Source organism: Erpetoichthys calabaricus, chromosome 16, assembly GCF_900747795.2.
Source record: "Erpetoichthys calabaricus chromosome 16, fErpCal1.3, whole genome shotgun sequence".
Classification (NCBI taxonomy): domain Eukaryota; kingdom Metazoa; phylum Chordata; class Cladistia; order Polypteriformes; family Polypteridae; genus Erpetoichthys; species Erpetoichthys calabaricus.
Genome location: NC_041409.2, coordinates 52,072,465 through 52,097,445, shown reverse-complemented (window position 1 = coordinate 52,097,445; position 24,981 = coordinate 52,072,465). Strand labels below are relative to the sequence as shown.

General features: G+C 38.3%; 1 protein-coding gene and 1 long non-coding RNA gene across 4 annotated transcripts in view; both read right to left on the bottom strand.

The window, feature by feature from the left end:
- dnajc17 (DnaJ (Hsp40) homolog, subfamily C, member 17) overlaps positions 1–24,981 on the bottom strand; it is a 196,894-nt gene that overhangs the window by 30,894 nt on the left and 141,019 nt on the right. Inside the window, exon 11 of one of the 3 annotated variants that reach the window (XM_028821747.2) lies at positions 632–717. The exons of the other annotated variants lie outside the window; for them this stretch is intronic. Coding sequence (XP_028677580.1) covers positions 664–717 — 54 coding nt within the window. The 3' untranslated portion in view covers positions 632–663. Of the gene's footprint in view, positions 1–631; positions 718–24,981 lie in introns of those variants that run through there. 3 annotated transcript variants of the gene reach the window in all.
- LOC127526043 (uncharacterized) lies at positions 15,491–23,551 on the bottom strand. Its single transcript, XR_007933674.1, has 2 exons — positions 23,417–23,551; positions 15,491–15,668 (listed from the first exon to the last, which is right to left on the bottom strand). It is a non-coding gene; the product is annotated as an uncharacterized LOC127526043 (long non-coding RNA).

Genomic DNA, 24,981 nt, shown 5'->3' with positions numbered 1-24,981 from the left:
TGGATGAATTACATAAAGTTTTTCTGTCTGGGAGTTTACACATTGCCTTACTATCATCAAAGTATAAAGACCACAGACATCTGAATCTAAACAAATACGCATATAGGTGTGATTGTCCTAGGATGTGGTGTGCTAGAGTACAGGGTGAGTCAAAATTATGTTAACATTTGAATGCCGGAAACAATTTATTCACAAAACATTTTTTCAAATGTGCAAGATGATTTATAGGAATGTCTCAATCTGTTCGCCATCATGTTCAACACACAAAAACCAAAGAGCAGCAGTACCATTTAAAGCCTGGAAACACATTTTGTGGGGAATAGATGATACCACAGTCCGTATTCTGTCCTTCAAGTCATTGATATCATGAACTTTCCTGCTATACATGTGCTCCTTCACCATACCCCATAACCAGAAATCACAGGGTGTCAAATCAGGGGAGTATGGAGGCCATGGCAATGGTCCACCACGACCTACTGTATCCATCAACATGGAAAGGTGTGGTCGAAATAAAAATAATCCATTAGTGTTAACATAATTTTGACTCACCCTGTACTCGATTTTCAAATGACAATTGCTTCACAAATATTCAAAACGGACAGTATGTTTCATATGAATTTCTGCAGCCATGCTACCTTTAGTGTTTGCCATTGATGTTCTTGCTCAAAGTGTTTTCAGGTTATTTCCATTCTCACAAGACAGAGTTTGATATGCCATCTGAAAGATTTGAGAAGCAATGCATTTATTTATTTAAATACCAAAATATATAAAGAAAATACCTGGATAATTGTCTTTGGTGTATGTGTGATACAACACAATGAAAAATAATGGAGGAGTGTATCCCTCCCTCGGTCGCAACCTGTGGCTCAAATGCAACAAACCACGGCAACTGCTTAAAACACTTCTTAGTACGAACTACAGGCAATTAAGCATTAGACTTTTTTCTGTTAACATTCAACTTCTAAATACACAAATCAAAAATTAAAATTAGACTAAGTGCACTTCATGGTAATGAGTGAATATATTTTGTTAGACCAGGGGTGGGCAATGTTGGTCCTGGAGAGCCACAGTGGCTGCAGGTTTTTGTTCCAACCAAGTTTCTTAATGAGAAGTCAATTATTGCTGATGACACACTTATTGCTCAATTGACATTTTGATGCTTCATTTTAGTGGTCTCACTTGTTAAAGTTCCCCACCCTTAATTGCTTATTTCAGTCTTAAACAGCTGCATTCATTGTTTTAATGGCTCCATTTTAGCAATAAAATGTAAATGACAACTTAGCCAGCAGTTCTCAATCTACTTTGTTTCCATATACATCTGTGTTCATCATATACTGTTTGATTTAATAAAACACGTAATAGAAAATGTGACAGACTGAAAATGATCCGTTTTAGGCTTCAGATTGTTTGGGTGATATCTTTGGAGAGGAAAAAAATCTATGGTATAAGAACCTTACACTGCAGACTAACAAGCCATAAAATTAAATAAGGTCTGAGATTAGCAAGGATTGGTTTCTAATTAACCAATTGGTTTGGAATGAAAACCTGTAGCCACTGTGGCTCTCCAGGACTGATATTACCTACCTCTGTGTTAGACAATGCTCAAAGATTCAATTATTAGATAGAAAAGAAACGTACCATGGGCCTCATGTATAAACGGTGCATATGCACAAAAATGTTGTGTAAGAACGTTTCCACGTTCAAATTGCGATGTATAAAACCTAAACTTGGCGTAAAGCCACGCACATTTCCACAGTAGCTCATACCCTGTCGTACGCAAGTTCTCTGCTTGGTTTTGCTGACTGGCGGCACCCAGCGTCAAAGCAGTGTTACTGTTCCTGTGTGGTTATCCTTTCTTTTTTAGATCCACATCCCTGACGCGGCTTTATAAATACACTAAAATTAACCGCATATTGTTTATTAGTTTAATGCATCTGATTGTAATTAACCTGTAACAATATAATGGTCCACAAAATGGTCAAACTATTCCAAATACCATAACTGCTTTAGCGTTGTTACTCTCACTGCACCTTCTTCTTCTTTCAGCTGCTCCTGTTAGGGGTTGCCACAGCAGATCATCTTTTTCCATATCACTCTCACTGCACCACTCTGAGTATTTACAGTATATCACTGTATCTGAGTGTGAATCACAGCTGTACAGCAGATGATTGGAAAGAGATTATTGGTATACAGCATCAAGCACACGCTGCCTCAGCCATGCTGTCTATTGAACTGCTCTCATATGACAAATGCTTCAGAGTCTTTCCTGCAGGGATATCGCGGTTCAGAAACAGTTTCATCCCGAGAACTATAAATGCACTCAATCAGTCCATCAAGTGCTCCTTGTAGAACTGTTTGTACTTATTAGTACAATTACCTCACTGTAAACTTGCGATACAGTTATAATATTGTACAACCTGAGCCACTTTATAAAGCGCGTATTTACATATGATGATGATATCATTTTTAAGATGAAATGCAGCAAAATATATTTATTATACAGATAAAATTTTAACTACATGGTGCCGCAGCGCTAGCTAGTTCACGGATTGTTCCTGCCTTCCTGCCTTTATTCTTGCTGGTGCTGACGCAACAAGGAAGGATAGATGGATAGAATAATTAAAGTTTTTAAGAATCGGCGTTCTAAGCTTACAGATGGCTTAAAGTCTATTACAGAGCTGATTGTGTGGCGATTGGGTATTTGGAGAAAGAAAAGTAAAGACGGGAATTGGAGGTTAGTACGTTTGAAAGAGACAGTACTGCTACAATAAATTATTTAATCGAAGGTCGCGCAAGGCGCAGCAAGCATCTTGCGTGAGACATGAACAATCACTGCGCCACCGTGTTCCCATGTTTAATAACATGCTTTAACTCCTCTATCATCATGAAAATGATATCAAGTATACAGCTCAGTATTTTAATTATTCAGAGAGCTGAAATATCACGAATGTAATGGATTCTGTGTCCTGTCGGAGGAAGAGAAAGCCCGGAAGCACACAGTGATTCACACACATAGAGCACATAGAAGATCAAATACAAAACAAAGCATTTAACGTGCTACTTTATTTACAATGGGATTGAGAAACTAGTAATTTAAATGATTTTAAGATTAAGTTTATGATGTTCTACTTTAATGACACAATAAACTATGAGATTAAAGTGGAAATTTCGTGCTTTTTTCCCCACTGTGTGCCTTTTTTTTTTTCTCTGTACCCTAATAAGCTTTCATATGACACTCAGACAATGGGCTACGACTCGCCTTTTCACAGCGACTTTGATATGTGACAACTTCTTTTTTATTTCAGCACTGTGTGACTTTGTGAACGTGAGCTTTCGAGTTTCTCCGATGCACTGTCACTCAATCAACTTCCTTTTGTTGTATATACCACTGTTTAAACCAACAAATAGTAAGTTTTTCCTCGCCTCCACTTGGTACTCACTGAAATTCTTCTATTTTCCCTCTTGCTTTTGCCATTGCCTTTTCACAGAAGGTTGAGCTTAAAGGCTATTTATATTGATTTGCACATTCAAAGAGGCATAATTCTGGGAGGAGTTGGGTCGGGACAGAAGGCGCGTGCATGTGCATCACTTTTCACGTCGACCGGGATTTATGGAACGGAAGAATGTGGAAGTTGGCGTTCGCACAAATTTATGCATCTGGGTTTTGTTTTGCGTAAGCACATTTCCGCTTTTGTGCTTAAGTCATGTTATAGTGTGAATTCTACGCACAGCGTTATGCATTTGGCCCCAGGTCTCTTACCCAAAAGTGGAGCAGTAAAACTGATTCGACCACAGTTGCCAAGTACTATTCTGGACAGTTTGTTTGATGACCTAGCATACAAAATCAGTTTCACAACAGGATATGCAGTATGTGTGCTTTACTTTAAAGTAACATGGCTAAAACCAAGCTTTACTGATACAGCGATTCAGTCAACTGCTGCTCTGCTGCATCCTTTTTTAAAAAAAATCATTCAAATCTAGCCTTAAATATCCAGAGGTAAAATGTTAACCTTATTATCCATCAAAGAAATGTTTCTTAGTCAATCTTCAAAGAGTTAACACTGCCTTTCAAATCACACATCCACCAACTTTCTTAATCTGCTTATTCTTCTTGAGTCCTATCACGTTTACTGTTAAGTGGTAACTCAAGGGACGTGCAGGTGGGTGAGCCTATGGTGTGCTGCATAGTGGACTATCTGTCGGGCAGACCACAGTTTGTGAGACTCAAAGACTGTGTGGTCAACACTGGCAATACAGGACTTTTAGTGTGCTACAGCCTGAAAGCATCTGTTGCAAGATTTTAACCAACCTTGGACAAAATGGTGGTCCATCAAAGTGCCCACTCATACACACCCATGCACCTTTAGTTATACTGGGGTGAAAAAGAAACTACTCTTTTGAGAATTCATATGAATTCAGAGTATCAGAACACATTCAATCACAGTGAAAATGTGCAGACTCCACAAAAAACTGGACACTGGCACGGAATTAAAACCCAAGTACCCGAAACTGTGAGGCAGCCACAAGTTAGTCATACTAGTTATGGTTATGTGAGGTTTGGGACATGCATGAATCCAGTTTCATATTTGGATTTCATTTTTCAGAATTTATGAAGGCTGAGTTTCACAATACATGAATACTGTTTAAAAAAGAGGTACACTTTATTATAAATGAGCAGCAGGATTTGTGTGACAGTAACAATTTTCTTAAGACAATATTTACCCTGTGCTTTACAAAACATAAAACTATGGACAAAAGTAATGCAATACATTTCAAAATTCAAAATAAATGAGAAATACATTAATGCAGTAGGTCAAGCCTAGAATATAAAACTGAACCTCTGTCCGTCTGTTACTGCATCACGTGAAAACCCCCACAGCAATTCCTATAAAACTTTGCAGTTATTTTTGGTACAGTCAAACTTAAAATGCAAGCTAATAAAAATGTAGAGAAATACCTAGAAAAAATAAAAACTAAAACAATCTCACTGAAGGTTGTCATTATCAGCTGAAATAATACAAAATTAATAGCATTTAAGTGTGTTGAAAAAGAATATGATTTTTACATTTGCCGCTCAATATTAACAGTTCAGCACATCAAAAATTCAGTCCCTTCTTTTCTGAGTGGTCATTTTATAATAAACACAAATAGTCCTTTCCAGTTTTTGTTGAAGGTAAAAAATAAGGCCAGAAATGGACCTATTTGTGATGAGATGGATAAATAGATGATGCACTGCCACAAGTACTCGGGGATCCACATTAATAACAGGCTGGACTGGTTTTACACAGACAAACTATATAAGAAAGGGCATAGCAGGTTTTTTTTTTTTCTTAGGAGATTGTGTTCTTTCAATGTAGGTAGTTACATCCTGCATATCTTCTACAACTCTCTTGGCCAGTGTAGTGTGTCTTTCCGCTGCTCTCGTTAGGGGTTGCCACAGCGAATCATCTTGTTCCATATCTTCCCGTCCTCGTCATCTTGCTTTGTCACACCCATCACCTGCATGTCCTCTCTCACCACATCCATCAACTTTCTCTTAGGCCTTCCTCTGATCCTCTTGCCTGGCAGCTCTATCCTTAGCACCCTTTCCCATATACCCAACATCTCTCCCCTGCACATGTCCAAACCAAGGCAATCTCACCTCTCTGACTTTGTATCCCAACCGTCCAACCAGAGCTGACCCTCTAATGCAGGGATTTTCAACCTGTGGGTCATGGACATATGTCAAATACAGCGCAAAGTTTGATAGGAAATTCAGTGTGAAATTTTATTTATCTTTCAACGTCACTAATTCATTATTTGGCCTCTAGGAGGCAATCTCACAACAATAACTGTATCGGTTTTGTGATCTCTGGTGACCATTCGTTTGTGCGTACTACTTCTAGCAAAGGACAAATCTGAAGGAGGCTAAAAAGTTCATGGTTAAAAATGAAACAGTGGCTGGCCACAATAAAAAAGTAGGCAATGGAAATACTACTAATGTAACTGCAGCAACAAAGATGTCTGGGCAGTGGCAACCGAATCCATCAATGAACTTGACGATCATGAGCCATCAACATCACATGCAGTGCTAGCATAAGAACAGAGAAAGCATGCTGTCAAAAGTGCAAGCAAGCAAAGGAACTATAATAAACGGTACATAAAATATGGGTTTGCTTATATCATAGTAAATGTCGAAAAACGTCCACAATGTGTTCTGAGGTACTTGCAAATGTCAGTCTGAAACCCATTAAATTAACACAACACTTGACCACTAAGCACCCAACCCTCAAAGATAAACCCGCTGACTTTTTCTCGTCGTAAAGAGTCAGGGTTGGCAAGCCAAAAACAAACTATGCTCAGCCAAACCACCACACCAGTAAAAGCACAGATGGCTTCATTTGAAGTGGCATATTTGATCGCTAAAGCGAAAAAGCCATATATGATTGCGGAGACTCTAATTTGTCCAGCAGCAATGGAGATTTCTAGAACTTTGCACAAAGATAAGTTTGCCAAGTGATATTGAAAAACTTCTACTATCCTATAATACAATTAGACATTTTCCATCCTATCGTACATCAAAAGCAAGTACTGATCATGTTTACTAACAGTGGAGGACATTTTAATACTAGCTGTGTCCAGCATTGAACCCCGAATTCATAAGATGGTGCGTCAGAAACAAGCTCAACCAGACCACTGAATAAAGTAAGTGCTTGGCTTAAATCACATGATAAATGTAAAGAACCTGCATTATGACGTTTATGTATAGTGGATAGCCTATATTATTATGATGTGTGCATGCTGATAGTATTTTCTGTGTGGTTGAGGAGAAGTGGGGCTTGAGTCCAAAGTATGCACGGAGGGGGCGCATTTTCAAAAAAGGTTGAAAACTCCTGCTCTAATGTCCTCATTTCTAATCCTGTCCATCCTCTCACCACCCAATGCAAATCTTAGCACCTTTAACTCTTCCCCCACCAGCTCTGTTTCCTTATTTCTGGTCAGTGCCACCGTCTCCAACCCATACAACATAGCTGGTCTCACTACCGTCCTGTAGACTTTCCCTTTCACTCTTGCTGATAACAGTCTGTCACAACTTACTCCCACCCTGCCTGCACTCTCTTTTTCACCTCTCTTCCACAATCCCTGTTACTCTGTACTGTTGATCCCAATAATTTAAAGTCATCCACCTTCACCAACTCTACTCCCTGCATCCTCACCATTTCACTGACCTCCCTCTCATTAACACACATGTATTTGCACACATGGCCCACCGAATTAACAAGCTAATTAAAAGGGCATGCTCAGCTACGGGATACAATATGGACACACTGGTAGTAGTAGTGAAGGAAAGAATGAAGACAAAACTGAGTACCATTATGAACAATGCTGCACATCCTCTCTCTGACACACTAACACTGAGGACTTTCAGCCAACGAATCATTCAGCAGAACAACAACAATTTATTTCTTGTTTAGCCCAAAATCACAAAAAGAGTGCCGCAATGGGACAGGCAATTCAGAGAGAGACCCCTTTCCCGGTTGTTTGGCTGTGCAATGGGTGTCAAAAAATGGGGTAAATACAACACACAAAACAGAACACAAGTAAACCTCTTCACAGAGCTAAATCTATCATTGCCACCTCAGGAATACAAAACAAAAGAACAAGCTACAAAATAAAATGCAAGAATAGATTACATCATTTACAGCAGATGTGTGTCAGGAAATGCTACAAGGACTCCTTTATACCAAAAGGAATAAGAATGTATAATGCCTCACTGGGACTGCCATGTCAAAGGTTTTCTTTCTTTTAGTTTTCTGCCTTTTAAGTCACTCTGGTGTGTGTTCAGACTATAGTGTGTATGTGGGGATATAAATTTATCTATTTATTTAAAGATAAAGATTTTCAAGGCAAAGGTATTTCTTGCCACACAAAATTATGTTCTAAAGTTAAGCATTTTTCTATACATTTTAAAAATACATAGCCAGTCTGGGCATTTCATAAAGGAAGCAACGAGGCATGGAATATTTGGAAAACAAAAGCCTAAAAACTTAAGAGAATGAATTAAATTTTCAAACCAAGAAAGTAATGGAGCACACTCTCGACTTGTGAGAAGTAGTAGTGGAAGACAGATTTAAAACAAAACTTGGGTGCCATTATGCACAATTGCTGTACGTCCTCTCTGTGACACACTAACACTGAGGACTTTCAGCCAATGAATTATTCAACAGAAGTGTGTGAAGAAATGTGACTGGGACTCCTTCATACTCACAACAATAAGCCTTTATCATGCCTCACTGGGCCTGCTCTTTTTTATCTTTAGCAAAATAAGACATTTTTCTTTATTTTGTAGTTCTTGTGTGTGTTTAACAGGGTTGTTGGCTTTAAAATTTCTTAAACTTCTGAAAAAGCTAAATATCCCCCTTGGAACAATGTATGTCTTGTCCATCCTGCCTACTCACTCATTTACATATTACGTGCAAAAACATGGTTCTTACTTTTACTCTATGTTAGTGTTCCCTAATTTTATTTTCTTATTTATTTTGTCTTTTTTTTCTTTCATCATCATGTAAAGCACTTTGAGCTACATCATTTGTATGAAAATATGCTATATAAATAAATGTTGTTGTTGTTGTAAAACAAAGGAGTCTGTTACAAAAAATGCGATTTACATTATTTGATTTTCTAGCTTCTTTTATACAGTTTAGAACTGTTGGAGACTAAAGCCATTTCTAGTAGCCCTGAGTGTAATGTAGGATGCAAACCTGGAGAGACACCAGACCATTGTAGTTCAAAAACATGCAACAGACAAATTCTGAAAGGAAATCCGCAGAGTAGTACCCAGTGTTCTCAATTCAGTGGCCCACCTAAAATGAGAAAGGTGGTCAGAGTAGGTCAACAGAGTAAGCTTATATTTAGAACTGTGCTTTTTGTAATCATGTGAAAACCATAATGAGATCATTTCAAGAGTCTAACAGATTTAGATTGGAGTAAGCTGTGATGGGAAGTCTGTTAGGAGAGGAAGTGAAATTTAAAGTACTTTAAGTGAGTAATCACAGCTCAGGAGTTTTGTGGGTCTAGCAACATTTCACAAACATCATGCAGTTAAATTATATATGTGTAATTGTGCTGGATTTACAACTGAAAAGCTGCTAGAGGTGCTAAAATAAAAAGTTGTTTCAGTACAGCAAAAAATGTATAAAAGGAATAAAATCTAATCAACAAGAGAAAGCTGTAGTAAGCTAAGCAGCCTACAGTATATGACCCCATGACTGAACATCTGGATTGCATCTAGTGGCTGTGGTACAAGCACTTGGGATGGAACTCACCGACAGAAAGATAAAGAAAGTGCTCTGCCTTGTAGCTTCAGAAGGCATGAGATCATGGGTCTAGACGCAACTATAGCACACTGCTTGAACTGCTTATGGCTTCGGTCCGAATACTGTACTTGGTAACAAGATAAAAAGAGCTTGCATTCTTATTTTGTTAAAGCTTAAACTTCTGCACTATCTGTGTATTTGCTATTGTGATGCATACATATACAGAAGTATATTAAATTATGACTCCTTAGTCATAATTAGGCTTGAAAACAAACAAGAAGGGTTTGTTTTTTAAAATATTAAAACTGCTTATTCTTTCGCTGAGAAATTTACTGTTAACAGTTTTGTTTTTAAATGCTGAATATGGCCTTTTCATAGATGCCTCATTCAGCTTAGGGGGCACAGTTTTATGACACTAAGTTTGGATCCTAACCTGGTCCCTTTCTGGGTACTTTCTGCACATTTCTCTTTACCGGTTTAGAAATTTTTAACATACTCCAGTGTTCTGTCACTCAAACACATGTAGGTTAAATTTACTGGTCATTCTAAACTGTCTCAGTGCGAATCAGTGTGGATGTCTACACAAACATGCCATTTAATGGACTCTAGTCCTCTGTAGAAGTGAGGGCCGCATTATGCCTGAATACTAACAGGATAATCTCTGGATCCTGTAACTGAGCACTGGAAATGACCTGATTAGGAAAATGGATAGATATAAAATTTGACAGTACCTCAAAACCCTATCAGCTGAAAAAGATAACGTTATAATTCATTGATTTTCTTTACCCACTTTTTATTTTTGAAGCTTCTGGGAAGAATGCTACAAGGCAGAAATCAGTGTTGGATGGAATGCTAGTGACCCATGTAAACACAACCACGCCAGACAACTAATAACAAGCCAAGTGACAGAACAGGAACTGAATAAAGCCAAGCAACTACACAGAAAGCATACCCTTCATTGGAGTGTGTAGAATTGGGTAAGTGCAGAGAGTTTTCAATACCCAATATTTTTACTGCCCATATTTATCTATTGTGTTCTTAAGAATTATTTAAATGCTTTAAAATTAATTCAGTTAGTTTTTCCTTCGCCTCCTGACTCACCAGTTAAGAGAAAACCCCCACATATGATATACCATTCATCTCACTTTGAAGTCTAATTATAGCAAGACAACAAGCTTTTTTGGGGTTCCCACCTATATTTGACTTTCTCTAGACACATAAATCATCATTTTTAGACCACTTTAAGATTGCATATAGTATGGAAGAAATTACACCAGTATAATAAAGAGTAAAGCAATAGGAATATTCAAAAAGAAAATGATCAGAAGGATTTGAAGTTGTGTATGCGACATCAACTGACCCCAGGGGTTCCCCCCCTTATATGTGTGATCACAAAATTTTGAAAAAAAAATGTGAATCTGTTATATACTGTAGACATGTAGAGTGTTGTTCTGTGCTAGTTTGAGGTTGCAGTGCAAAAATATGACAATATTTTTAATATTTGATTTTTTTTATTTACCGACACTCCTTGCGCTCTAAAAGCCACTCTTCCTCAGCTTCAAAAAGAAATCCTTATTGCATCTGCTTTCTAAGCTTTACAACAATTAATTTACTAGATTTGTTTACACAAAGCATTACTTGAGAAAAGTCACATGTTGTCTTGCTTTTGGAACATCCTGTAAAGATAAGCAGCCTTCCAGACTTTAGGGGAAAGTGAAGAGCAGAATACTGGCTTTTACATTAAAGGAAGTGGAGTCATAAATGAATGACTATGTGTGTATACATGTATATTTTATATATATATATGTCTATATGTATATATATATATATATATGTTGTGACAGATATGGGCGCTCTCGCTCCCTTGAACCCTCAGACCACACGTCAGACACCAGGTAAAAGTCCAAAGAAGAATATTTATTATAATAATAAAGTGCACAAAGCACCACCACTCCACTATACTCAATAATAGTCAATAATCAATAATCAATCCTCCAATCTCCCAGATGCGTCGCCACCCTTCCACCCAGCTCAGCTCGACATCTGGGAATTCCCACAGTCCTTTTATAGTCCATGACCTGGAAGTGCTTCTGAGCCCTCAGTCCATGTGATTATCCAGCACTTCCAGGTCAGGTAAAAACTTCTCTTTTTCTTCAGCCTGGAAGTATATCATTTCTTCCTTTCCCGTGTCTTGGAAATACTTCTGGGCTAAACGGAAAATATAAATCTCTGGGCCTCCCTGCAGCAACTCCTGGCAGCCCCCATGGTATCCAGCAGGGCTGTGCATTATAACTCCACTGTCCATGATTCCCTGCTGGCATTCAGGGCATCTCCATGCTGCAAGGAGGGCTCCATCTGGCGGCCTGGGGGTATTGGCCGGGATGAATGGCCGGCCATATCTGACAATGTATATGTGTAGGACTATACGTATATACAGTACTGTGCAAAAGTTTTAGGCAGGTGTGAAAAAATGCATTTAACCATTAGTCAAATATAACACAAGTAGACACAAAATGCAGTTTTTAAATGATGGTTTTTATTATTTAGGGAGAAAAAAAATCCAAACCTACATGGCCCTGTGTGAAAAAGTAATTGCCCCCTTGTTAAAAAATAACCTAACTGTGGTGTATCACACCTGAGTTCAATTTCCGTAGCCACCCCCAGGCCTGATTACTGCCACACCTGTTTCAATCAAGAAATCACTTAAATAGGAGCTGCCTGACACAGAGAAGTAGACCAAAAGCACCTCAAAAGCTAGACATCATGCCAAGATCCAAAGAAATTCAGGAACAAATGAGAACAGAAGTAATTGAGATCTATCAGTCTGGTAAAGGTTATAAAGCCATTTCTAAAGCTTTGGGACTCCAGCGAACCACAGTGAGAGCCATTATCCACAAATGGCAAAAACATGGAACAGTGGTGAACCTTCCCAGGAGTGGCCGGCCGACCAAAATTACCCCAAGAGCGCAGAGACGACTCATCCGAGAGGTCACAAAAGACCCCAGGACAACGTCTAAAGAACTGCAGGCCTCACTTGCCTCAATTAAGGTCAGTGTTCACGACTCCACCATAAGAAAGAGACTGGGCAAAAACGGCCTGCATGGCAGATTTCCAAGACGCAAACCACTGTTAAGCAAAAAGAACATTAGGGCTCGTCTCAATTTTGCTAAGAAACATCTCAATGATTGCCAAGACTTTTGGGAAAATACCTTGTGGACTGATGAGACAAAAGTTGAACTTTTTGGAAGGCAAATGTCCCGTTACATCTGGCGTAAAAGGAACACAGCATTTCAGAAAAAGAACATCATACCAACAGTAAAATATGGTGGTGGTAGTGTGATGGTCTGGGGTTGTTTTGCTGCTTCAGGACCTGGAAGGCTTGCTGTGATAGATGGAACCATGAATTCTACTGTCTACCAAAAAATCCTGAAGGAGAATGTCCGGCCATTTGTTCGTCAACTCAAGCTGAAGCGATCTTGGATGCTGCAACAGGACAATGACCCAAAACACACCAGCAAATCCACCTCTGAATGGCTGAAGAAAAACAAAATGAAGACTTTGGAGTGGCCTAGTCAAAGTCCTGACCTGAATCCAATTGAGATGCTATGGCATGACCTTAAAAAGGCGGTTCATGCTAGAAAACCCTCAAATAAAGCTGAATTACAACAATTTTGCAAAGATGAGTGGGCCAAAATTCCTCCAGAGCGCTGTAAAAGACTCATTGCAAGTTATCGCAAACGCTTGATTGCAGTTATTGCTGCTAAGGGTGGCCCAACCAGTTATTAGGTTCAGGGGACAATTACTTTTTCACACAGGGCCATGTAGGTTTGGATTTTTTTTTCTCCCTAAATAATAAAAACCACCATTTACAAACTGCATTTTGTGTTTACTTGTGTTATATTTGACTAATGGTTAAATGTGTTTGATGATCAGAAACATTTTGTGTGACAAACATGCAAAAGAATAAGAAATCAGGAAGGGGGCAAATAGTTTTTCACACCACTGTATATATTTATCTGTCTGCTTATTTAAAAACCTAAATTTACCCCAGGAGTCAAAAACATTCTGTCTAGCCCTTGTACAAAAACCTAGACAAAAGCTGGGGTATCACCTTGGTAAACCCAAGTACTTTTGGAACTGTGAGAGGAAAATAGCGCGACTTTACAGACAGGAGTCCAATGCAGAACTCTACTTACTTTGTTACTTTGTAAAAAAAAAAAAAAATAAATAAAAAAAATTAAATGCTGATGATGTAGATCGTTTTGTCTATGCTGAAATTCCAAACAGAGAAACCTATCCTGACCTCATTAAAAAGATTCAGCATATTGGGACTTGCAAGATTACAAATATTGTTTTTACAGAAGTTCTGAAATAAAAGTGAAACTAATGAAATAGCAACAATTCAAAGAAAAAACAATCTTAAAAGTGTGTATCCGGAAAACTAAATACGGAGGTTGGCGAGCGAGGCCCCCTAGTGTGTGTGTGTGTGTGTGTGTGTGTGTGTGTATATTATATATATATATATATATATAGTGGGGCAAAAAAGTATTTAGTCAGCCACCAATTGTGCAAGTTCTCCCACTTAAAAAGATGAGAGAGGCCTGTAATTTTCATCATAGGTATACCTCAATTATGAGAGACAAAATGAGAAACAAAAATCCAGAAAATCACATTGTCTGATTTTTGAAGAATTTATTTGCAAATTATGGTGGAAATAAGTATTTGGTCACCTACAAACAAGCAAGATTTCTGGCTCTCACAGACCTGTAACTTCTTCTGTAAGAGGCTCCTCTGTCCTCCACTCATTACCTGTACACACATATTTTTAATCTATATCTATATTTTTAATCTATATATATATATAAATATATATAAGAAAACCAAACACAGTCATGGGATATAAGATGGAGCAGGCTTGGATGAGGGACCTACAACAGAACTCACCAGCTTTAGTTGCAATAAAAAAACCAGGTGAGGTGGAGATGTCAGCCCAAAACCAATTAGTATTAATGGCCAGTGCATTCGGAGCACCCATAAGACTGAAAGCACCTAACTCAACATTGCAGGAGTGTAATCGGAGCTTAATATATATAAATATATATAAATATATATATATATATATATATATTCATGGCATTTGTAGTCTGAATCACAATCTGATTGTATGGGTGGTTACCTACCAGGTAACACTTGTGAGAGATGGCCGGCAGTTTATCTCGGCCAGCACTCCCAGACCGCTAGATGGAGTCCTCCCTGCAACATGGAGGTGCCCCGGATCCCTGCAGGGCATCATGGAAAATGGAGTTTGGCTTCACAGCCCTGCTGGATACCGTGGGTGCCACCAGGGGACGCTGAAGGGAGGCACAGGGATTGTTATTTTCCCTATAGCCCGGAAGTACTCCCTAGTCTCCCTATATTCTTAGAAATCACCTTAGACAATGGGTGGGCCTCTCTGGCAGTGTCTTAAATTGGTTTGAATCCTACCTGGTAGGGAGAAAATTCTTTGTTAGTTGTGGTAATTACAACTCAAAGACACATGATATCCTATATGGTGTTCCACAAGGCTCTATTCTGGGTCCGCTGCTTTTCTCAATCTACATGCTTCTGTTAGGTCAGATTATCTCAGGGCACAACGTGAGCTACCACAGCTATGCTGATGACACACAGTTGTATTTATCAATAGCACCTGATGATCCCGATTCTCTTGATTCACTAACAGAATGTCTTACTTGTATTTCTGAATAGATTAACAGTAATTTTCTAAAGCTAAATAAAGAGAAAACTGAAATTTTAGTGATTGGCAATAATGAATACAATGAGGCTATTAGAAACAAACTGGATGCATTAGGATTAAAAGTCAAGACGGAGGTAAAAAGCTTAGGGGTAACTGTTGACTGTAATCTGAATTTTAAATCGCATATTCATCAGACCACTAGGACAGCATTTTTTCACTTAAGAAACATAGCAAAAGTTAGACCTCTTAATATCATTGAAAGATGCTGAGACATTAGTTCACACGTTTGTTTTCAGTTGACTAGATTACTGTAACGCACTCCTCTCAGGACTACCCAAAAAAGACATAAATCGTTTGCAACTAGTGCAGAATGCAGCTGCTAGAATCCTAACTAGGAAAAGAAAATCCGAGCACATTTCTCCAGTTTTGATGTCACTACACTGGTTACCTCAGGATTGACTTTAAAATTCTGCTTATGGTTTATAAAGCCTTAAATAATCTCGCCCCATCTTATATATCGGAATGTCTGACATCTTATATTCCAAATCGTAACCTTAGATCTTCAAATGAGTGTCTCCTTAGAATTCCAAGAGCAAAACTTAAAAGAAGTGGTGAGGCGGCCTTCTGCTGTTATGCACCTAAGATCTGGAATAGCCTGCCAATAGGAATTCGCCAGGCTAATACAGTGGAGCATTTTAAAAAAAACTGCTAAAAACACATTAGTTTAACATGACTTTCTCATAATTTCACTTTAATTTAATCCTGATACTCTGTATATCCAGTTCATTATAATAACTATTCATGGTGGCTCTAAAATCCGTACTAACCCCTACTCTCTCTTCCGTTTCTTTTTCCGGTTTCTTTGTGGTGGCGGCTTGCACCACCACATCTACTCAAAGCACCATGATTTTCCAACATTGATGGATTAAAAGCCAGAAGTCTGCATGACCATCATCATCAAGTCCTTCCGTGAGAACCTTAAATACAAAGAGGACTATTTCATTTTTGTTAGGTAGAATGCCCAGAGGGGACTGGGTGGTCTCGTGGCCTGGAACCCCTGCAGATTTTATTTATTTCTCCAGCCGTCTAGAGTTTTTTTTTTTTTTTTTTACTGTCCTCCCTGGCCATCGGACCTTGCTCTTATTCTATGTTAACTAATGTTGTCTTATTTTAATTTCTTACTTTGTCTTTTATTTTTCTTTTCTTCATTATGTATAGCACTTTGTGCTACTTTTTTGTATGAAAATGTGCTATATAAATAAATGTTGTTGTTGTTGTTGTTGTAGTCACGGGGACGGAAGAACTGAAGTACTTCCAGGCTGAAGAAAAATAAGAGTTTCCATCTGACCCGGAAGTGCTATGGAATCACATGGACTGAAGGACAGAAGCACTTCCGGGTCACAGACTATATAAAGGACTGTGGGAAACCCAGCAGAGCGAGCCAGAGCTGCTGGGAGTGGAGGATAAATCTATTGTGATTTATTCTCGATTATTGTGTATTGTGGAGGTGCTTTGTGCACATTATTGTAATAATTAAAAATATTACTGGGACTTTTACCTGGTGTTTGGACGTGTTGTCTGTGGGTTTTACGGGGCAACAGCGACCCCTAGTGTCACAAACTTGGGATGTAGTTGGAGATATCAGAATGGGTCAGTGTTCATCTTGATAATCGTTCAAATAATATAGTAAAAGCTATTCCTGACTCTGGGCAAGTGTGTTTAATGGCCCTATATCACCTACAAGAGGGCAGGACAGCAAACAAATGATGGCAACAAATGATGAATCCTTCAAAATACTGCCAAAACTGCAGGGCTGTGTAGGGCAACTTGGGAACTGATGATATTCTAATCCATGCCAGTGACCAACTGCTGAGTTCTCTTGTTATCTGCAGAACATTAGTGTGCCACACTAAGACACTATATGCTAGTACACTGTCTATTAAGCAATGATAGAAGGACACGAGAAGCTGTTCTGACTGGTTAGCTAACTTAAGTATCTGCAAAAAGTAATGTTATTGCTGTGCCCTGTTTACCAAAGAAATTATGTTAGTTAACCGTGTCAGCTCTCTGGATTTATTAGTTCCCAGAAACTTAAAGCTGGAAACCCTTTCCATTCTGTCTCCAATGTTGCCAAATAGAACAATGTCGTTACCAGGCCTTCTGAAGTCAATGATGAGTTCCTCTGTTTTTTTGTACTGAGTGCCAGATTAAACTCAGTACATTACTCAGACAGTATACAGACTTCATCTCTATAGGCTGACTTAGTGCCATCTGAGATTGGCCCTACCACTGTTGTGTCATTAGCACACTTTACTCTAAGATAGTGTAGAAGGAGTGTATGGATAGACAGTCATATGTGTAGAGGGTATAAGAGGACTCAGCACACAGCCCTGTGCCAGCCTTGTGCTGAGTGTCATGGTGGATGTTAGAAGAGGACCATGTCTGAATGTCTGTTAATGCCTAGTTAAAAAGTGACAGATCAGCTGCAGATGTTTTTGAATGAGGACCAATTATAGGAGTTAACTGACCATGTATTATTTCACAGCAGAGATAAAATCAATAAAAAGCATTATCACATATTACCTCTGATGCTCATGGTGTGTGAGTGTCTCGTGGAGTGATTTGGTGAGAAGGGGGACCCGTTAACTGAGAGATGCATCTTTTGTAGAAATTAAAAGAGAAGCTGTTTAATGAGTTCAGACCTTTTCTTTCTCTTTTTAATTAAAATAGATGCTGCCTGTGTGAGTGTGGATGATGAATCAGATTTTGTTTAGTACAGCAGCTGACATTTTAATTAGAAAAAGAATGCATAAAGAACAATTTGCCCTTGCTGTTTAGTAAAAAATAATTGTTAACTTAAGAGTGAACTTTTTCTTTTATAAGTGTACACTTGGTAAGCATATTAGCATTGTATCTTCTTCACAACCATTTTATGAGTATTTTATTAGAATTGTGTCTTGTAATTAAGACAAGTATTTTCTTTTCTTTTATGCTATACATATTATACATAAATATTGTATGTACATGTTTTATAAGCAAAAAAAGTATGTATCTAAAGAGAATTTACTTTAGAATTCTTATGTTCAATGAACTGTAATACTGAAGATCTGCAGTTTAATTGCAAAAATGGCCAGCTAAGCACTTCAATCTATATATAAATAAAAATACTCAGGTCTTTCAGTCTGTCAAGTGATACTTACAAGCTATAGGGGCTACAACATTGACCTTAGTCTTGATCAAAGCTTATGACTAGATACACACTGGTGTATCAACAAATTTGAGGTTGGCAAAGATGGGTTTGTCTATTTCAGGGGTCTCCAACCTTTTTTCCCCACCGAGAGCTACTTTTACAAAATGAAAATCGCCGAAAGGTGCTCATGTTTTCTAACATTTTATTCTCATAGCTTATTTCAACCCAAACAAACTGAATAACCTTGTTTTGCCTGAACATTTACAAAATGTTGGTATCCACAACTCACATTTTGCATTAAGACATCACAAAAAATATTTAGTTCACCTGCAAGTGTATTTTGTATGTCTGTATGCATTTTCTAGTGTATATCACACTATTGAATTAAAACATGACTGCTGTCAAAAAAAAAACACAATGCAATTACAAATACACAGATATTCCTTATTCATTTGTCATTTTGTTCCATGTCTCTGTTTCACTTTATTCACATGTCCAGTTGCATGTGTGATGTGTTTTTTTAGTTAGTCAGATGACGGGCACTGCATGGAGTCAACAGGAGAGGTGTGGTGGAGTGCAGCCACTTAGGTTCACTCTTATGGAGTCATTTAAATGTTCATCTGTCAGTCTTGTTCTCAGCTACTGGTAGCTCGTGAGCGACTTGTTGGAGATCCCTGGTCTATTTCATACGACAAACTGATGAGGTGATATGGCAGAAAGAAAAACAACAGTGGCAACATCTGCTAAGTGTGAAGCAAACTGCAGAAACTGATTAGGTGATAGAAGAATGACAGATATGGCACCCACTGAGTACCAAGCACATACGATGTGGTGGGACTCAAAAACTACTTGGGCTAGATTCCTGATCTTGGTCTTAATCAAAGGCTCAACACGTTCGTGAAGGTCAAAAAATGAGACCTTGTAAAAGTGAAGTGACTGACAAAGTGACATGTCAGAAAGAGAATGGCGCCAGCTGATAAGCAACTTACTGGTGGACAGAAAGGTTTACTGTAATAAAAGCTTGATCCTTGCAAGCCCATTTATTGATAACCCCCCAGGACATGCTAAATACATCTTCTGTGTTCATAATCAAGGGTCACTATTGTGCTTACTGATCAATAATTCTTGTGATAGGAAGGAAGAAAAAGAAGAGAAGTGACATTTGCTGCGTATTGAGCGCATCACAAAGGACACTTCCTACAGGATATAGAACAAACAATAGAGATACACATGTTGTCAAAGAAGCACTACTACAATGAACAATGTGATCACTGTGAAGCTGTATTTTTCTTTTTTGGTGAAACAAAACACTGTCTTGCTAAAATGGAAAAGTTCATCTTGCTTTATATGAACCACCTTCATTTGAGGACCGAAGGAGCTCAAAAATCTGTGAAATCTATGATCAGAATTGGCCGTAAAAAACTTGACTGGAGCATCTGAAGTAAGGAGGAGAAGAGGCATCCACTGATAATCCTATTTTTCATAAGAAACAGTTGTGTATGTATATGCCAGTAGTGGGTGTAACCGAAATACTTTTCTACCCAGGTCCACTTCTTCAAAGCCTTAAACAAAAGGACTGGAGTCGCACAGAAGAGACATTAGTCTTAAGGAGACAGAGAGGAATGTGTGGAGTTAACTGGGGTTAGCAAGCCCATGATCAGTAGGAGGCCAAGAAAAAGGTTTAGGAAAATCATTTAGCCAACTCCAGATAGGCTTACGGGTGTAGGTCCAGTGATACATTTCAAAACTCTCCCACCAGACTTATCTCAGATTAAGGCAGCATGCTTCATTCAGGATCTTTTTCCATTCCAAAGAAACTAATAGAGGAACAATCAGACTTCAGACCAACATTTGCTAGGATGACAGGACCACTCATTCATTAAGAAAGTTTGCACTCTCCCAGGCTATAATCTGACTTGTCATCGTAACACTGTAAAAATTTCACACACAAAAAAACTTTATGACCAGCTGCCACAATAAAGGTGCTGTAGCATTATGCTAACAAAAATTTAACTTTCAGAGATTGGCATTTGTGGGTTGAACATTTCTTCTTCAAAGATGGTAGTCATTAGCTACTGTACAAAAGCCCGATGAGCAGCAGGTGGAACTTGGATTGGATTGATTTATTTCACTGAAACCTTTTCTAGCTCTTGATTCAAAATGAAAATCCGTCCACAACAGATGCAGGTAAAAGCAAATGAAAGGAGAAAAAAACATAAGGTACAAAGAAAGGATTCTAACAAAGTATTAAAAAATAAACAGAAATTGTGCAGAGGAATTTCATGTGACTAATTCTATTGAGTGGGATTGCGGTTATGAACAGGCCCTGGAGAATTTCAGATTTTAAAACACATAACCGTTAGCTTTATATATATATATTAGGTTTGGCTTGCTAACAATGGCTTTACTGTATATTCTATACTACTTCTCCCTAAAATAAACACATAAAATACCATGAGGGGAACCTCAAGATGGGCCGCATTTATTATTAATACAGAGACGTGAGACATGTTCTGTGTAACAATATATTGAGTGCTATGGTAAAGAATGTAAAGCCAAAATGGATTAAAGAAGGCATCGTTCACAGTTTATAAAAACAAAACGACTAGAAATTTATAGGAAAACACACTGTATAAAACACATCCTACACATTCTTACAGTGGTTTTGCAATCATCCTTCCCATTTGTACCATGGACTGCCCTATGAATGTCACTTCTAATACCAGCCATTTTCAAAATTTGGCTAAGTAAAGAAATCAAATAAAATGAAATCTAAATAAAACTCTAGCCATGCACCAATACAAGGAAAAGTGAGCCTGAAATAACCACTGCATGTAAGGGTAATTTTTTCCAGTGTCCTAGCTTGACTGCAGCCTTATCTTATGTGAACTGGTGGGGAGACCTAAGTCAATGGCTCTGCCAACTCTGCTGTGTGACAAGTTGTTAAAAAGTAGATTTCGAATCAAGTCAAAAAGCCAACAAGCCGTTTCCCTCTTTGGGTGGAGCTGAATCTGTCAACTCCCCTTCTCTTTATGGACCCAAAAGATGAGATCCAGTTTGCCAAGCCAAATCTGTGGGCTAGTGGGCTGAAAAGGCTGAGAAGCAGCCATCACTTCAAGAAGGGAATTTCAGCATTTAAACTCTTATGCCAGAAATAGTTTTTGATGACACAGAAAATAGCTTAGCTGAAAAAAGCACCACAAACCACAAATAACGAATCTTGCTGCAAAGAGAAAGAGCCCAATCCAAAGCAAGATGAAAAGGTGGAAAGATTTAATACTAAAGTGAGGGCTGCTGTTTACTTAGTTGCACCTGAAAAGACAGTTGAAAAATTTTCTAGCATTGTTATACCATGGAAGACCCAAAGAGTGTCTGATTTAAAGAGAACATGCCGTAGAGCTGAGCGTAAATGGAGGAAAACTAAACTAACTATTGACTATGAAATATTAAAAGTTAAAATAACAGAATACAATAACACAGTCCGTCTTGAGAGGCGCTGCTATTTCTCTAAGATTATAAATAACAATGCTAGTAATCCCAGAGTCTTATTTTCGACGATTGATCGTCTGTTAAACCCAGGTAACTCAAAGGAATGCCTCCTAAGTACTTCCAGTAAAACCTGTGAGGCTATCGCTGTATTTTTCAATCAAAAAATTAATGATATTAGAAATAACACAGTATATCTCCCCAACACTAAGGATCCTCCTAAACCCCAGTACTCCATAATAAACAAATTAAATTCTTTCACTAGGATAGATTTACCTGATTTACATAAAATAATTTCTCAAATGAAACCCTCCACTTGTGCCCTTGACCCAATACCAACAAATTTTTTCAAAGAAGTATCGGGTGTGCTTATTGATAATGTTCTTGACATAGTAAATTCGTCATTAGATACGGGGGTCTTCCCAGACTGTCTTAAGACTGCGGTAGTTAAACCCCTACTAAAGAAAAATAATCTCGACCCCTCTGCTCTTGAAAATTATAGACCCATCTCTAACCTGCCTTTCTTAAGTAAAATTCTAGAGAAGGCAGTCATTATACAGTTAAATGAGCACCTCAATAAACATGCTATTCTTGATAAATTTCAGTCAGGTTTTAGAACAAATCACAGCACAGAAACTGCACTCGTTAAAGTAGTAAATGACTTGCGGGTAAATGCAGACAGAGGCCATTTATCTGTTCTCATCCTCTTAGATCTGAGTGCCGCATTTGACACCATTGATCATAATATTCTTAAGAATCGCCTTAGTCAATGGGTGGGCCTCTCTGGCAGTGTCTTAAATTGGTTTGAATCCTAACTGGCAGGGAGAAAATTCTTTGTTAGTTGTGGTAATTACAATTTAAAGACACATGATATCCTATATGGTGTTCCACAAGGCTCTATCCTGGGTCCGCTGCTCTTCTCAATCTACATGCTTCCATTAGGTCAGATTATCTTGGGACATAACGTGAGCTACCACAGCTATGCTGATGACACACAGCTGTATTTATCAATAGCACCTGATAACCCTGAATCTCTTGATTCGCTAACACAATGTCTAACCTGTATCTCAGAATGGATGAATACTAACTTTCTCAAATTAAATAAAGAGAAAACCGAAATCTTAGTGATTGGCAATAATGGATACAATGAGGCTATTAGAAATAAACTGGATGCATTAGGATTAAAAGTCAAAATGGAGGTAAAAAGCTTAGGAGTAACCGTTGATTGTAATCTGAATTTTAAATCGCATATTAATCAGATCACTAGGACAGCATTTTTTCACCTAAGAAACATAGCAAAAGTTAGACCTCTTATATCATCAAAAGATGCAGAGAAATTAGTTCATGCGTTTGTTTTCAGTCGGCTAGATTACTGTAACGCACTCCTCTCAGGACTACCCAAAAAAGACATCAATCGTTTGCAACTAGTGCAGAATGCAGCTGCTAGAATCCTAACCAGGAAAAGAAAATCCGAACACATTTCTCCAGTTTTGATGTCACTACACTGGTTACCTGTGTCATTCAGAATTGACTTTAAAATTCTGCTTATGGTTTATAAAGCCTTAAATAATCTCGCCCCGTCTTATATATCGGAATGTCTGACACCTTATATTCCAAATCGTAACCTCAGATCCTCAACCGAGTGTCTCCTTAGAATTCCAAGGGCAAAACTTAAAAGAAGTGGTGAGGCGGCCTTCTGCTGTTATGCACCTAAAATCTGGAATAGCCTGCCAATAGGAATTCGCCAGGCTAATACAGTGGAGCACTTTAAAAAACTACTGAAAACACATTATTTTAACATGGCCTTCTCATAACTTCACTGTAATTTAATCCTGATACTCTGTATATCCAATTCATTATAATAACTATTCATTCAAAATCTGTACTAACCCCTACTCTCTCTTCTGTTTCCTTTTCCGCTGTCCTACCCAAAGCACCATGATGTTCCAACAATGATGGATGGATTAAAAGCCAGACGTCTGTATGACCATCAGCATCAAGTGACTCCGTGAGAACCCTAACTACAAAGAGGACTATTTCATTTATGTTAGGTGGAATGCCCAGAGGGGACTGGGCGGTCTCGTGGCCTGGAACCCCTCCAGATTTTATTTTTTTTCTCCAGCCTTCTGGAGTTTTTTTTTTGTTTTTTCTGTCCACCCTGGCCATGGGACCTTACTCCTTTTCTATGTTAACTAATGTTGTCTTATTTTAATTTTGTATTTTGTCTGTTATTTTTCTTTTCTTCATTATGTAAAGCACTTTGAGCTACTTTTTGTATGAAAATGTGCTATATAAATAAATGTTGTTGTTGTTGTCTAGTCTCTCTGTGTCCGGTTTTATATGTCCGTATGTATGTGCTGTTATCATCTATATATATACATATACAGTATATATACATATATGGTATATATACATACATACATACAGTATATACATACATATATATACAGTACTGTGCAAAAGTTTTAGGCAGGTGTGAAAAAATGCTGTAAACTAAGAATGCTTTCAGAAATATAATGATTGTTTATTGTTATCAATTTACAAAATGCAAAGTGAGCGAACAAAAGAAAAATCTAAATTCAATATTTGGTGTTACTACCTTTTGCCTTCAAACCAGCATCAATTCTTATAGGTACACTTGCACAAAGTCAGGGATTTTGTAGGATTATAGTCAGGTGTATGATCAACCAATTCTACCAAACAGGTGCTAATGATCATCAATGTTACACGTAGGTTGAAACACAGTCATTAACTGAAACAGAAACAGCTCTGTAGGAGGCTTAAGACTGGGTGAGGAACAGCCAAACTCTGCTACCAAGGTGAGGTTGTGGAAGACAGTTTCATGTCATGGCAAGATTGAGCACAGCAACAAGACACAAGGTAGTTATACTGCATCAGCAAGGTCTCTCCCAGACAAAGACTTCAAAGCAGACTGGGGTTTCAAGATGTGCTGTTCAAGCTCTTTTGAAGAAGCACAAAGAAACGGGCAACATTGAGGATCGTAGACGCAGTGGTCGGCCAAGGAAACTTAGTGCAACAGATGAAAGACACATCAAGCTTATTACCCTTAGAAATCGGAAGATGTCCAGCAGTGCCATCAGCTCAGAACTGGCAAAAACCAGTGGGACCCAGGTACACCCCATCTACTGTTTGGAGAAGTCTGGCCAGAAGTGGTCTTCATGGAAGAGTTGCAGCCAAAAAGCCATACCTCCGACGTGGAAACAAGGTCAAGCGACTCAAGTATGCACGAAAACATAGGGACTGGGGTGCAGAAA